The sequence below is a fragment of the Aulonocara stuartgranti genome (assembly GCF_965226115.1).
Source record: "Aulonocara stuartgranti genome assembly, chromosome: 3".
NCBI classification, from domain to species: domain Eukaryota; kingdom Metazoa; phylum Chordata; class Actinopteri; order Cichliformes; family Cichlidae; genus Aulonocara; species Aulonocara stuartgranti.
Genome location: NC_138941.1, coordinates 45,370,534 through 45,386,320, shown reverse-complemented (window position 1 = coordinate 45,386,320; position 15,787 = coordinate 45,370,534). Strand labels below are relative to the sequence as shown.

General features: G+C 38.7%; 1 protein-coding gene and 1 long non-coding RNA gene across 3 annotated transcripts in view; one reads left to right on the top strand and one right to left on the bottom strand.

Moving 5' to 3' along the window:
- The first annotated feature begins 3,124 nt into the window (after positions 1 to 3,124).
- LOC309703992 overlaps positions 3,125 to 15,787 on the top strand; it is a 444,269-nt gene continuing 431,606 nt past the window's right edge. Inside the window, exon 1 of the long non-coding RNA XR_014276103.1 lies at positions 3,125 to 3,242. This is a non-coding gene — a long non-coding RNA (uncharacterized lncRNA). The remainder of the gene's footprint in view (positions 3,243 to 15,787) is intronic.
- LOC309703976 (secretory phospholipase A2 receptor-like) lies at positions 6,927 to 9,671 on the bottom strand. 2 transcript variants are annotated; one of them, XM_082528922.1, is made up of 5 exons: positions 9,593 to 9,671; positions 9,177 to 9,217; positions 8,652 to 9,038; positions 8,143 to 8,493; positions 6,927 to 7,658 (listed from the first exon to the last, which is right to left on the bottom strand). In XM_082528922.1, exons 2-5 carry the CDS (start codon positions 9,208 to 9,210, stop codon positions 7,315 to 7,317), a joined length of 1,116 nt encoding a protein of 371 aa, XP_082385048.1. In that variant the 5' UTR covers positions 9,211 to 9,217; positions 9,593 to 9,671; the 3' UTR covers positions 6,927 to 7,314. The 2 variants fall into 2 exon arrangements, with proteins under 2 accessions (XP_082385048.1, XP_082385047.1); XM_082528921.1 differs by having other exon boundaries at positions 9,177 to 9,286; positions 9,593 to 9,635.

Genomic DNA, 15,787 nt, shown 5'->3' with positions numbered 1-15,787 from the left:
TATATATATATATATTTTATGTGTGTGTGCGTGCGGAGTCCTTTCTGTGCCCCTCAACAATAATATTTAACTATTAATCACAGTTTTGCTAAATAAAAGGATCTGGCTTGCATCAGTCACATGATCACTATTAACCAATGATCGCCCTTGACGGCAGAACGCGCTGGTTACGAGCCGGGAACGAGCTCACAAAGAGCACGCGCATTTGTTGCGGTCCGGAGCTGTAGGAGAAACACAAGTTAACTCAGAGACACAGACTGATGTGACAAAACCAGTAAGTAGGTGTACAGCGCACACTGTAGTGTGTAGCACCCAGGAGTATTGGCTTATTACGTACACGTTGGTAAGCTGTCTTGTTGCAACTGATGAACTGAAACAAACGAGCGTGCTGTGTGTGCAACAGCGCGACAAACATTACCTGTCCTTTTATTAACTGCACAAGTAGTGCTGGTCATAGCTGCTGGCTACCTGTGTAAGGCTGTCATGGGTCTGTAGCTCTGTCACCGTTTTAGGGAACATATTTAGTTTTAAAGTATTTAGAAACATATTTAGTTTTAAAGTAAGTTTCCGGGCTTTTCCTGCCTTTCTGAGGGGATTATATTTCACTAAAAAACGATCTAATATGCATGTCCACATAATTATGCATTATTATAATTATAATATTTTAAAAAACACACGCTGTATTTTAAAAAACATACATTAAGAAGCAGATTATATTAGATTTATATTTTAAATAAGACAAAAGTTGGATTTTACAGCAGTAAAATTATTGTATCTCTACAGTTTAAAAATGTAAACGGTGGCGCCAGTGTCCGGCAGCCTCGCCTCTGTCAGTGCGCCCCAGGGTGGCTGTGGCTACAATGTAGCTTGCTATCGCCTGTGTGTGAATGTGTGGATGACTGAATGTAGTGTAAAGTGCTTAGGGGTCCTTAAGGACTAGAAAAGCGCTATACAAATGCAGGCCATTTACCATGTACCCATCAGGTAAAACATTGGCGACGTTTGCTTTGCCTTGTTGCCCATATTAGATTCTTGATGAATGTGTGTTGTTGTTATTCAGCCTGGTTCAATGTGCCCCTTTTTAACTTTGAGCACCCGCCCCTTTTAACCTCTCTGCACGGCCCTGGCAGAGCTGTACGTTTTAATTTTTGCTGTGGCGGTTAAGATGTCGGATTTTTGGCTTCACGACCCTCCTTTGTGGTTCGTACATGTCGAAACTCAGTTTGCTTTTCGTGGCGTTTCGGCCAACGACACGAAATACCACCATGTGGTTGCCTTGCTGGATCCACTGTCCACCCGCCATGTGATGACCCTCATCTGGGATCTCAAGGGAAATACACCGCTGTCAAGGTGCTGCAGCGTTGCTACTCCCTCTCTGATGCAGAGCGGGCCAAGAAACTCCTCTCTCTCCCAGGCCTGGGTGATGGTACCACTCTCGAGGTCATGGAGAGCATACTGTCCTTGCTAGGAATGGATGACGGCAGATTCCTCTTCACTCAAGAATTCCTCCAACATTTGGTGGTGCAAGCTGGTAAGCCTGGTACTTTTCCCATGAAGTATTTGTTAGTGCTCATTACAAGGCAAATGAGTCAATGTAAAGGTTTCTTTGACACAAACTGATACCAGATGTTACTGTTGTTTTAAATCAGGGATGTCGAACTCCAGGCCTGAAGAGCCAACAAGTTTAATATGAACAACCGAATTTTTTTCAGCAGTATCACTCAGATGTGTACAAGTGTCATAAAATAGCAGATTCACTCATTGCACTCCTTTGTATGCTTACATATAAATATAATATAAAAATAATATAAATAATATAAATATAAATGAAGAAGTTCACTCTTGTGAAGTTTTCATTGTTTACACACAATGGGTGTAAAACAATAAAACTGAAGTACAAAAAACAGAAAAGAAAACAAAGAGCACCAGTCACGGAGCTAAAATATGTCACTGCACTGTCAGGTATCACCTTTATTAATAATTCATTATATTTCACATCATTGATCATTAATAAAATAATCACAAATATGCAATCAATAAATAAAATATAGTTGAAGTATTTTTCCCTTGTACAGCATTCACACTGAGTTACTAAGTTTAATGTGAACAACTGTCTGTGAAGGTCCTCAGTCATCCAGGTCATGGTAGTCTAAGGAGCTTGGAGAGAAAAGCGTCTGGACTTCTTTAAGTTGTTTGAATATGTGAACAACTGAATTTTTTTTCAACGGTATCATGAAATAATACACACTCACGCATATGTGTACAAATGTCATAAAATAGCAAAGTCACTCAGTGCACTCATTTCTACACTTTACATATAAAAATAACTTTCTTCTCTTTCTACAGGAACTAAATTCTTCTCATGACTGATGTGTGACAGAGTCATTGTGGTAGCTACAAACTTGCAGCCACTTGCGGCCCACGTCACCTCTACTTGATGTGAAGAAATATAATGCAATTTGGCCCTTGAAGTTTTTTTTGTTGTCGAGTGCGATGTTAAAATAAGTTCTTTAACCCTTTAAGACCTACCATAGAACCAAGTCCGCCAGAGCTTATATTATATTTTTACATGCTGTGGAGCCATTTTTGGGAGCATTTCAAGTTGATATACATCAATACAACCATTATAGCCCAAATTTTAATAATATGTATGCATTAAGTGCATAGTAATTACATAAATTGCAAAAAAGTGCAATAAACTACAAAAAAATTGAAAATCGTTTTTGTTTTTTTTAACATATATTTCTAGTTAGAGAAATTTAAGAGGCTTATCCCTCAAAACTCTAAATACAAAAAAGTTGCACAAAATAGTTTCCCACCACAGGAAATTTATTTTGAGTGTCTTCATAGTTTTATTTTTGAAATACACCAATTTTTATACACTGCAGGAAAAACGAAAATAAATATTATACTGCAAATTTGCAAAAAAAACCCAAACAGAATATGCATCACAATAAACTATTTCCAACAGTGCAATATGAGTCCTAAGCATCCCAGAAACAACACAGAAAGTCATAAAGTCAAAGATAACTTTTAAAAACACCAGTATAGGCTCATGAGGCCCTGATGGTAAAAAACTACATTTCCACGAAAATGACGTCACTTCCGGTTTAGCTGATCAGATCGGCAAAGCGTGTTTCTGGAATATTGTGTTTTTGTTCCTGCAAGTGCTTTTTATGCAGTTTTTGCAAAGCTATATGTGGAAGGAAACTGTGACCTAGGACAAGCTGATGGCATAAGATGTAAGTACAACTCCTCCGGTTTCATATGCAAAAAAAATTATTGCGCTACCTTACGTGGTTGCAGCGCTACCGGGATTTAAAAATAGTTACGCAAAACAGAGCGTGCCCGCTCCGACCGGTTTTAAAAGGTTAAAACCCCAAAAATGATTTCATATATAGGCAATATGTCACAATGTTTGAAACGGACTCACGTGCAGACCAGGTATCCTTGATAAAGAGAAAGTGCATTTATTTACAGTGAGACAACAGGTGAGAATATATATACAGTGTGGCGGGGGAAAGGGTCCGGGGCTCCAGGGTCCAGGGGGAAGCAGGGATTAATCCAATAAACGCTCTCAAAACAATAGCAGAAGTGCTGCCACGTGTCTGCCAGAAAGAGAGGACCAATTTGTTTATTTGATAGTTCAATGAAAGGCTTCAGTTAGTTAAGAGTTAGGAAAAAACAATTTGCATTCATGTTTGCAGTTTTGTCTTGTTATACAATATTTCAATTTTAAAAAACAAACAAAACACTGTTTACGGAAATGTTTGTGGGTGTTTTCTTGTTTGTTTGTTTTGTACACAAAAAAAGAAAAAAAAAAGAAAAAGAAAAACACTAAAGTGGCCCTCCAATGAGATGACAGTGCCAGCAGTGGCTCACACCTCATTAAAGTTTGAGACCCCTGGTCATGTTATTGAAATCACACAGTAAAGTGATCTTTGCTTACTTTTTGATGTTTTGATCATTTTATTTGCCTTGAAGTTCTCTTTCAAATCAAGCACCTGGGGCAGATTCTTCTCATATTTTGCAAAGCATCGCCTCATCATGACACTGACACACATTTTTATATAAACCTGGAAAATACTGAAGGTTTTAGGATTTAGAAACAAAGCAAGGTATGATATGCAAAGTTGGAAACTCATTTTAATAACTATCTAGTCAAAGGGTTTGAGAAATGTCAAAAGAAAAACAAATAAAAATAAAGTGATTGTGGTTAAGGCTGCTAGCACATTAGCAGAAGTAAAGAACTGTAGTTCATGCAGTTATTTGTAAATACAAAACAAGCTTTTTGTATCTGTGAACAGAGGGTAGCTTTGTAGATTGTGATCCTTCACTGCCAAGTAACTTCTGCTTTATTATTTATATATTTTATGAAGGAACATTAAAGTGACCTTTGCTTACCTTTTTTTTGTTTTGTTTTTTAAATGAATTCTGTTACACTATTAGAGATGTGTTTTAAATCCAAAACCTCGAGCAGATTCGTCCCATATGCTACAACATTGTATCTTTATTACACTGAAACATAATCTATGTTATTTTTATATAAACCTGGAAATAATCTGAAACTCTTAGAATTTAAAAACAAACTTTTTACTCTCTGCAGATTTTCTCATATTTACAGTGGAATTATTTTAACCTGCACAGTGTTTTCCTTTTAACTTTACAGTAGTCAGTGTGTGCACACAGGAAACACAGACCAGTTGTGTGCATTGTAACTCATTAAAAGTGACAGCCCTCAGCCAATCAAGTCATTTCTTCAGATCGACTTTAAAAATGTGCTTAATTTAAAGATAGCTTTTCATATGAATTAAAAAGAAACATGTTGACCCTCACTAAGAGTTCTGCCTTGTGGTTTGTGGGAAAAACTTCATAATGCAGCAGAATAATGAACCCGATCACACCTTACACAGCTTTACATGTTTAAAAGCAAACAGTGCTGACTGTGGTGGACTCATTACTGACTTCCCTTACAGTTAACTGAACTCAGCAACACTGATTATTCACAGGGGTGCAGAGAAAGTCAGCACCATTCTCACATACATGACTCACAGTATCAGGTCTGCACAAACTCGTGGGGTCCATGCAGCGACAGTGTTGCTGTCAGTACAGTAAAAGTGGGAGTGGGGTCAGGGTGGGTGTTTGGAGTGGGTACTTTATCTGACTTTATATAATGAAAGTAACATGAACATCCCATTCATTATCCAGAACTTTCTTCCATATAGCACAAAGTGACACACGTTGGAGAAAGTGTGCAGCAGGAAGAAAGTCAAACACACTGGCAACATCTAGAGGACAAATAAGGAATAACAGTCTGAAAAACTACAACATCAAATACATTTTACTCTTTTAGGCTACGTTCACACTGCAGGTCTTAATGCTCAATTCCGATTTTTTGATCAAATCTGATTTTTTTTGTCTGCTTGTTCACACTACAGATAAAATGTGACAGCAAACGCGCTCTAGTGTGAACGCTCAAAGCGGCCTGCATGCTCAACAGAAGATGTCACACACAACGCGCTCTGTTTAGACCCAGAGCAAACAGTATTGTTTGACTGATGGCCTTAATATAAAGACTTCGGACTTCACGTTTCCCAATTTTTGCTGTAAGTTATTTTGTTATTTACATAATAATGTAGATAACCTAATAACGATCCTTATTGCTGTTTTAGAGGAGCGGTGCTTCAAAGGACAGTTGCAGATTTCTGTCACAATCTGCAGATTATGCAGTACAAATAAAATGTTCACGTTTCTCCAACGTTGTCTTCCCAGCAGTTTCACCGGATGGCCAGGAAGCGTTCACGATGTCTTCTCGGGCGCTTCTCCGGCGCTGATAATTGGCGTCTGTCTTGTGTCAGTGACGTAAAAGACGGATTTAATGCGATTTGACCGTTCACACAGCAGTCGCTTTCTAAAACATCAGATATGTATCGGATTCAGTGCCACATAGAAGGTTAGTAGATCGGTCAAATCTGTGTGTCAAAGTATCTTTGGGCAGGTGCTGAGCACTGAGTTGCCCCCAGTGCTCCCACTGGAGGGTGAATGTCAGGTTAAAAGAGCTTAGGCAAGAAAAAAAAACAAAACACTTTTGTCAATGAATGAATGAGGCTTGTAGTAAGAAAGTGCTTTTTGTCAGTAAGTCACACGTGTAAGGATTTTAAGGGTTTTCTGTAGAAATAAATGTACCAAGAACTACTGTAAGGAGTGTTGATTGTTACACTTGCAACTGAATATTTATTTATCTTGACACACACAGATTGTCAGAGGTTGTGTGTGGAGGCGTGGAAGAGATGACCCAAACGCAAGACTCACGGTGCAGAAATGATGAGGATTTATTGGAGTGGGTGAATAAACAACGCAGGAACGGCAGAACTGACTAGCTGACTGAAAGACTGAGTGGCTGGCTGAATAACTGAGCACTAACGGGAACGACTACATAACATCACACAAACATCAATGACACGACAAGGGCTGAAGGGAAGAGAGGGCTTAAATACACGACTAACAATGACAACAATTGGAGACAGGTGAGTGAACAACTGAACCTAATGAACTAATGATAAATGGGAAGAGGACTGAACATAATGCACACAGACCAAGGCTAACACAATAAAACAGGAAGTGGAACAGGCAGTAGATAAACAGTGAACGTGAACTGAAAATACTGGGTCAACGACCCAGAAACCCTGACACAGATCACTAGTTTACAGCACATCACTTTAAATAGTCATATGAAAAAAATAGTTACCTTGGTGAAAGTTTACAATATAAATGCTCTGGTTTGTCGCATTAGTTTTAATATTTACTAACCATTAAAGATTAGAAATATTATCACTGAGACCAGTTTATAAGTGCACAAAGACAAAAAGATTACAAAGATAATAAAAATAAAATAAACAGCAAATATGAAAACTGAAACTAACTTTGTTTCTGACGTCCAATAAGAAAAGTGTAATAATAGAGTAATGTAGCAAAATGAAGCAAGTAAGTATAATATCGCTGAATCCGACAGTCAAGAGGAAAATAATAAACCATATTACTTGAGTGCAGATCAGACTTTATCAGTGTTGAGCCATTTACAGCTAAAGATTTGATTTTTGCTTCTAGCTGAAATTTTGTCATCACCAAAAAAATCAGGCATCATGACTGAATCAGGCAGTCAAAAGGAAACTATATTTACTTTAGTGAATATCAGATATTGCCAATTTTGTGCTGGTTAAAACAATGTTTGTTTTTTTTGTTTGTTGTTTTGCTATTAGTTGAACTTTTGCCAGTAAAAAAAAAAAAAAGAGCCAGTGACACAAATCAGAAATCTTATTTAAAACAAACAAAATTATATGTCTCATTGTCTCTCTGACTGACCCACTCGTACTGTCCTCCACTCTGCATGCCCACAGCCCTGCCACAATCCTCAGTCTTTCCCTCTCTGCTCCACTTCTCATAGCAGACCAGCTTGTCATTGACCCAGAACCACAGATCCAGAGTGCAGGAGTAGCGCAGGCCGAGCCAGACAAAAGGACTCGAGGCATTCTTGGCTTTGTCTTGGACCCATCCCTGATCTTGAGGGTTAGTGATGGAGACCAGTCCCCTGTGAGACTCTCTGCAGTAATCCAAGGCCTCCTCCCAGGTCTTGTTTTCTTTGATCAGGATCAGTTTATCTGCCATAAAGAAAAAACAACACATTCAGTTGAATCTAGTGAGCTGTAAACATGAGAAACTCTCTGTGCTGTTTATTTTGTTCCAATTAAAAAAAAAAAAACCTAGAAAAAGCGTGTGTGTTACTCTGCCCTCAGTAGAAACCAGTATAATAACAATAATGAACTTTGTGCAGACAGGTCGACAACATCTTGAAATATTTATGTTTTTAAACTATTAGGAATCCAAAACAACTTCTCTCCATATTTACAGACAACAGAGACTTTAAAACGTTGGTTGAACATAAAAGTAGCTGAAAGTTATCCCACAGATATTTAAAGTCATCTGACTGTCAACTAAGTGTGTTCATGTTTATGAGATTAATTCAGCAAACATGCAGATGTAGGTGGAGGAAAAATACACAACATGTTCAGCTGGATCTTGTCAGTGATTCCAGTGATCCTCCTTTTAGAGAAACCAGTCAGACACATGTTGATAAAAACTCACCATCATAACAGAAGAAGGGTTTTTCTTTGTCACATTCATCAGAGCTCCATTTTCCTGATCTGTTTAACAGAGTCATAGCACATGTCTTGTTGCTTTGTTCATCATTGAATAACTGCATATCCCAGTATCTGAAAGAGGAATTACTCCCATCTGACCACCTCCAGCTGTCTCTGAACAGACCCATCCACACACTCATGGTACGGCCATTGAACAGAGCCTTCATTTCTTCTCCATCTACCTGATCGAGTCCACTGGCCAAGTCAGTGTAAATTGATCTGCAGTAGCTCTGAGCCTGTGTCCAGCTCATAAATAACGTTATCAAATTCAATGTTTTCTTGTCTTTCTTCATTTCTGTGAAATCAACAGAAAAACACACAAAGACATCCCTCAATAAATTTTCTTGTGAAATTCTGTCTGTCTCTATCTTCTTAAGTTAGTATTATGATATTCAATTATATTTTTATATCATGATATTATAATAATATTTAATATTATTCATATCTCCTCACCATCGTAGCAGATGAACCACATAGTACGGTCACATGAAACATCTGCCAGCTTTTTATCTCCATTATCGTATCTTTTCCTCCCACAGTTTCCAGGCAGTTCTTTACCAGTTCTTCCTTTCAGATTCCAGCTGCTGTCATTATGAATGTATTCCACTCCTGGCAGAGACCAATGCCACGTCCTGTTTCCACCTGTGTTGTTGTTCAGTCCAATCCAGGCTTCTCCTTGATTCTGTGCGGAGTTACGGAGTCTGCTCATGTCTGTCATGTCAAACACTTTGGCCAGGTCTGTATATTTCTCTCTGCAGTATCTCTGTGCTTCAGACCAGCTCTTGTTTTCTTTAATAAAGTGGTACTCATACAGGCGGCATGTAAAGAGGCAACACTGACCTAATATACAGAAATATGATATAGAGATTATATGAGATTATTGAATTCACTTAAAAAAGTAAAAAACAACAACAAAACGTGTGAGGTCATAATCTGCATTAATTTTAATTTTAAACAAACAATAAACAATCCACTTACCCATCAGAATAAGCAGATACAGACTCCACTGCATCTTTGATCTGACAGATGAAAGTGATGCTTTATTGCTCAAGGAAACAAAGATTTGAACAGAACTTCTTCGATGCACACTTTATGTCAGGAAAGAAAAGATGGATTAAACAGAAAGCCAGATAAAGAAAAATAGTGTGAACATTTTGAACCAGAACAGAAATTAATTCATTTTTAATAATTCAGCAGCTCATGGAGAAGGTAATGAAACCATTAATGTTACTCATCTTGGAAGTTCTTGTTATTTTAAGCTCACAAGTCTTTTCAGTAAAAGTTGTGCAAGATAAATGTTTCTTTTTTGTAACACATCACAAAATATTTTCAATATTCTCTACACATCACCTCTGTACTACATACATTAAATATATTACAGTTTTTAAACTTACATGTGATAATTTCTTCTCTATCCGATGTGTTCATGAAGACAGCTCTCAGGTAAATATTGAAACACAGTATAGAGAGCTCTTTTTGTCCTGGTCAGGATTTGAATATTAAAATAAAAGTCTGACTTTCCCTCTGAATGAATGATCCACTGATGTGAGGGATTTTTATATTCCAGTTATGAAAGATGTCATTTACATTATGAGAAAGAGAGACAGAGACAGATTCATCATGTGCTTGGTGAAATGATGCAGGACTGTTGGCCTACCAGGATAAAATTTCTGCTTCCTACATTTGAGTCATTTGAATAAATTTGTGTATCGAGTCACACCATATTGAGTAGTGTCGCGAAATCGATCAATGTAGAGCAGTGTCACAAACCACGGAGGCCCCAGAACAGTGCAATCAAACGTTGAGTTTATTAACAGCCCGGAGAAAACATCAACATATGTCTTCTGACCAAAATACATGTTGTGGACACTTATAAAGCAGTGGGGTACACGCCCATGGCGTCAATGACAGATTAAAATAGGTTCCAGACATTAGTCACAGTTAATCGTACATCTTGTACATCTTTAATAGCTATAACCAGACATAGAACTTCTCATTTTGATAACACCTTCAAGGTAATAATAAATAATAAAGGTAATAATCTTAAGCCCAAGGGCTGGTTATAACCTCCAGTCATCTGTTACCAAGTAGAATAAAATGCAACAGGTTTGCAACAAGAAGCTGGAAACATTTGGGCCTCTGCTCAGGCCTATTCCTAGTTTATATGTATTATATGTACTGTAAGCATGCATTGCAGTTATCCTTCTATGTTCTAGTTTCCCTCAGCATGTATCACCTGGACAGTTACGCCAGTGAAGCTTAAGACCCTTAATGAACCGAACATCAACTCAAAATAGGCACAGATATGCAATGTGTATAAAATACTTCTAACCATACTTGTAATAAAAGTTAACATAATGGAAGGATCCTCAAATGGACATCTTCAATAAACAACTGTAATGCAGTATCAATACTGTGAGAAATATTATTAGATGAAATAATGCTGTAAAGAATGTTATTAATGCAGGTATAATGATGCAGATTATATGGCAGCAATAAAAGAATTTCTGTATCTCCACAGTAGCTAACTCTACTTCTGCTTTCGCTCATAAACAAATTCTGTGCTGTGAGTGGGATCCAAACATCATGCTCAGTGAAATGATGTCTATGTTTGTGTAAGGCATACAGACTTTAACATGAGACCATCAGGCAGTGTCATAGAGGCTGAGATCTCTCGGCTCGACTCTGGCCAGAAATGAAGTGAAAAGATCAACATCCAGTCTTATATGTGATTTATAGATTATATAGATTAAGGAAATTGTGATTGACAGACCCAAAGTTTTAAAGAGATAGTAATGTCAAAGTGCAAAGTGACGTGCAGAGTGATGTCCTTTACAGCATATCTCATTTTTGGGGGTTCAACTGTGGTCCACAGATGGGGGAGAACTTTTTTTGACTCTACTTAATCTCTTGTGCATTATAACATCAGTGTTGTCATCTGTAGACCTCCATGGGGTCATTGTGGACGTCAAACTTTGACTCATTTTGGATGTTGTTTGTATACTGCCTCTGTAGGCTCTGTATTCACATGTTTCCAGAGGGTGGAGGACATGTTTTCTACATGCTAAGAGTTCATTTTTCTGTAGCTTTGTTTACATCTTTTTATGCGTCCCCAGTTATCATATGTGGCTGAGACAAACAAATGAAGTCATTGGAGAATGATCTGGAACAGCATGGCACAGTATGAAATGGGCTAGATTACAACAGTTATGTGTGAAGGAATGCAGAGAGATCAGCGGACATCTACAAGGTAGCGCAGACTCTTGACACTAAGACAAAAGTGAGCAGCTGCTCGGTGGATTTCGCAGACATGTCAAGTTTCTCACAGACAGTTTGTAAAATGTGCGGATCAACAAAGACTGTTGAGCAGACAGTTCAGCAGACGTGCACAAACTTCACAACCACATTCGTTTCCTCTTACAATCATCAGCTCTCCACAATAAACCAGGAAACTTGTAAAGGTGAATCATATATAATTACTATATCTCTTAAACTTATTAAACACATTGTGCTCCTTTTAAAAGCAATTTCAAGAATTTTCTAAACACTTTAATTATTCTCATTTTACATTTTAATGGATTTTAACATTTTTAATATTTCAGTGCATTTTAATTTGTTATGGTCCTTAGTGTTTTCCCGTTTTGTATTATTTATCTTTGACATCATTGTTACTGCCTAGGGTTTTGGAACGTATGAGGCAACATGTTTTCCTCCAGGCAAATCCAAGTGTGTCAGCCCTCGTAGGTGATTGGCCAGCTTGAGCCCTGTGGAAAACCAGGAAGCAATGAGTGGCTGATTGAGCTCACCTGCGTCTATAAAAGACTGATGATCTGTGATTCGGCGTGGCTGCTTTAGACTGAGAGCACAGTCCGCCATTTCGGCCCACTTTGTGTTAAACTGTGTGTGTAAAGCCGAGCACTGTCCATTCCCTCTTGCTTGTTCTGGGGAGGTTAGCTGAGTAGGGTTTATTGTATTGGGTGAACCTGGGACCATTTTGTGGCCTTTGCGTTTTTTAATTTCACACTATTTTCACTGTGTTGAATGGAATATAGCCAAAGTTCCTTAAATGAGCTTAAACGGCTGAGATACAGACATACATCCTCTATCGAACCTCATGGTCGATTTCTGCCCCATTGAAAACCATTATAAACGCTATTTTTCATTGCACAATTATTATTATTATTATTATTTGTTGTTGTTTTTGTCCCGTTTAGATCTTTAGCCATCAGAATTGTTGTCTTAAGGCCAAGAAAGATGCCAAGCGGATTTATTTTACCAAGTGGATCATCATGGCCTTGCCATATTGGTCCATTTGATTGACCTTTATTATAATTATGTATTTATTTTATTTTCGGTTGCTACAAACGGGACAGACATGACTGGGGGATAGGACAGGGAGAAAGAATGAAAGAAAGAGAGGGAGAGAAAGAAAACCAAAGGGGAGAAGAGACGGTGAGAAAGGGGGGAAGAAAGAAAGAAAAACAAACAAAACACCTGGATCACATGTATGGAGAAAAAAAAACAGAAGAGAAAGCAAACAAAAAAAGAGCAACATAATAAAAAACAGCACCATCACAATAAACTAGCTAGCAGTAGATAACAGTAGATACTAAATATTAAACGATATTGTGCAGCACGCAAGATAGACAGCGCACAATGTGCTTTGAGGCAGCAGCCAAGAAAGGTGTAGTCCACGTCTGTGAACACCCGTGTGTACACCTGTGTGCATACCTGTGTGGATCAGCATGCTTGTATTCCAAAGGTTTCTCCATGTAACGATCTGCTAGGGAGTGTGGGGAGCCATAGCCCTGTCCCCCAGGGCATGAAGCAGGTATGGAGGAGATCCAGGCCCCAGACATCCTGAGGCCCCAGAGTACGAGGACCCGAGGAGGACCACCAAAAGGGGGGGAACCGTGCCACCCTCCTGGGAAGAGCTGAGTAGAGCCCCAAACGAGAGGTCACCCAGCAGCTACAGAGCAGAGACCAGAGGGGGTTGCAGTGGCGTGCCCGTGGGCTGTGCCAGAGAGGACCGAGCTTCAGGCCCTGAGACCAGAGGCCTGAGGGCACCCCAACCCCCGGAAGGGGCCCAGCTGGGCCATAGGCGCCCGGCCTCGCCAATCGGCCACCAGGAGTGAGCCGGTACATACATGAGCGGTACATACACCAGTAGGGAGTGTAGTGAGGGGAGATAGGCCTCCGTACTTTGGAGGGCCTGAGACCCAACCTGACATATTGCACAATTATTTTAACTAGGGTTAATGCAATTCTCTAAGTGAGGGTGACAGTCCGGGCCTTACAATCTTAAGGCCCAGAGGCGCAAAACAAAGAAGCGCCGGGGGAAACGTGCCGGCGTTCGGAACTTTTTTGATACATTTCACTGTGTGTTGTACTTGTACAACTATGCATGTGACAAAAAAAACAAAAAAAATGAATCTTGAATCTTATTATTCACGTGCTATGTGACCTGTCATGCCAAATTAGACAGAACCTGTTTCCACTGGGTTGGGATTATTCACGAGGTGTGGTGTCTTTGTTTCGTGAGAAACAGAAAGAGTGAAAAATTAGTGTTGTTACATTCAGTGTGAAGGCTACAACAAAGAATTATATATTTGTTTTCACATGGTATTGTATGTCTTGTGTTGGGAACACTGACACTGGGACCCAAACACTATCCCACCGCTGGAGCCGCTGGCAGCAGCCGGTGGAGCTACTGGCAACGGCCGCCGGACACCGGCAGCGGAAATCACAACTTTCCCCGATTCCCAGCAACATAAATGTTCATGTTCATCCTTCTAAAATAAATATTTTTCTGGTTCAAAGTGATCTTGTATTGTTATTTAGACAATTTTTCTTTTCTTTTCTTTTAGAACACAACAATAACAAACGTTTAGTGTAAGCAAAAAGTGAAAAACATGATATAGCACAACATTACATTTAGTGTGCTTCTGCAAAAAAAATAGTATTTGATCAAAATGAATATTGGTGCCAATCTTTGGACCATCTAAAGGCCTACTTATAATAACAATCAAATATTACTTCACCACTCTCACATACATGACTCACAGTATCAGGTCTGCACAAACTCGTGGGGTCCATGCAGCGACAGTGTTGCTGTCAGTACAGTAAAAGTGTGAGTGGGGTCAGGGTGGGTAATTAGAGTGGATACTTAATCTGACTTCATATAATGAAAGTAACATGAACATCCCATTCATTATCCAGAACTCTCTTCCATATAACACAAAGTGACAGTAAATGGAAAAAGTGTGCAGCAGGAAAAAAGTCAAACACACTGGTAACATTTAGTGGACAAATGAGGAAAAAAGGTCTGGAAAAACTACAGCGTCAAAGATGTTTTATTGTTTTATTTGTACCAACATCCTGACAAGTTTCCAAAAGATCCCTAAATTACGGTTTCATTTATTTACATTCATCTAATCTGAGCTTTCCTCTTGCTGTGTTCTTGTTGCGCCATCTTCTTGTCTAACACCTGTATAAGTGATCCCAGGCATCTTTTATACTTGGACACATGACTGAATCGTTCTTTGAATTGTTGGACATTGTTGAATCTATGCCATGAAAAATGAAGGCATTTCTGAAGGCAAAAGCGGGTTTAACTTTGTACTAGCAAGTCTGGACACTTAAGGTAGAAGTTAAGTCTATTGTTTTTTTGTTTTGTTTTGTTTTTTTCTTTTGGGGGGGGGGGGGGGGGGTTGGAGTGACCAATAAACCTGTTTACTTCTATATTCATTTCTACCCCAACAATGAGTTAGTCTACATCATGTTGACAATTCTGTCAAAAATAGTGGAACAATGAAGGCAGGAAAGTACTATCATATCTTAATCCATAATACGTCATGCACAATTCCAGATGCTGTCTATCCAGAAAGCATCTGCTTGCGAAAGTGTTATGGGTCAGAAATTTGATTTGTTTCTGGGCTGTGCATTTCTGTTCCTTGTATTTTGTGGTATGTCTTCATTTTTTGCTTTGTTTGTTGTTTTGCCTTATGAGATATTTAGCCACAACGAAAAAAAGTTTCCTTCAATCTGTTTCCATAGATTTCACTTTTTCTGTCATGGCCCTAAAATCTTTCAGGAGGTTACACATGTCAGGATAATATTAATTTGTTTCAGTAACTTATCACCACTGTGGCCCATAAATTGTTAAAATTCATTTTCTAAGCTGTTTCAGCACCACTCACTCTCCAGACCTCCCATTAATATGATCAAACTGGCTGTTTGATGCTGTTTAATAATAAACTGTTCTCTTGTCTGCATCTCTGTATCGCTTATCTATCTGTATCTATCTGTACCAGTTGAACTCAGCATAAGAGCAATGAGGAAACAGTAATACATTTGCTAGCAAAAGAATTCCAGTGTTGCTGTCAATGTATAATCTCAGACACTATTAAAAAACAACTGTGCCATCATATCATTGAAACAGCTCTGGCACATGAAGGCACAATTAGCAGAAAAGAGGTGAAGTGAGACTCTGTTTTGCTATTTCCTCAAAAAGAGGCTTCATTGGTGGACAGCTCAAGATCTTGAACATTGTTAGGTAGGCTGTAAAAGTAAAGTTTATTTGAATGGCA

What these genes read in the sequence shown, in the direction of transcription:
- LOC309703976 (XM_082528922.1), bottom strand. Translation starts at nt 9,210, where the DNA reads ATGCAGTGGAGTCTGTATCTGCTTATTCTGATGG. An exon ending in GTATCTGCTTATTCTGATGG is followed by an intron (nt 9,039 to 9,176) that starts GTAAGTGGATTG and finishes TCTGTATATTAG; the next exon opens with GTCAGTGTTGCCTCTTTACA. An exon ending in ACCCTTCTTCTGTTATGATG is followed by an intron (nt 7,659 to 8,142) that starts GTGAGTTTTTAT and finishes TCTTTATGGCAG; the next exon opens with ATAAACTGATCCTGATCAAA.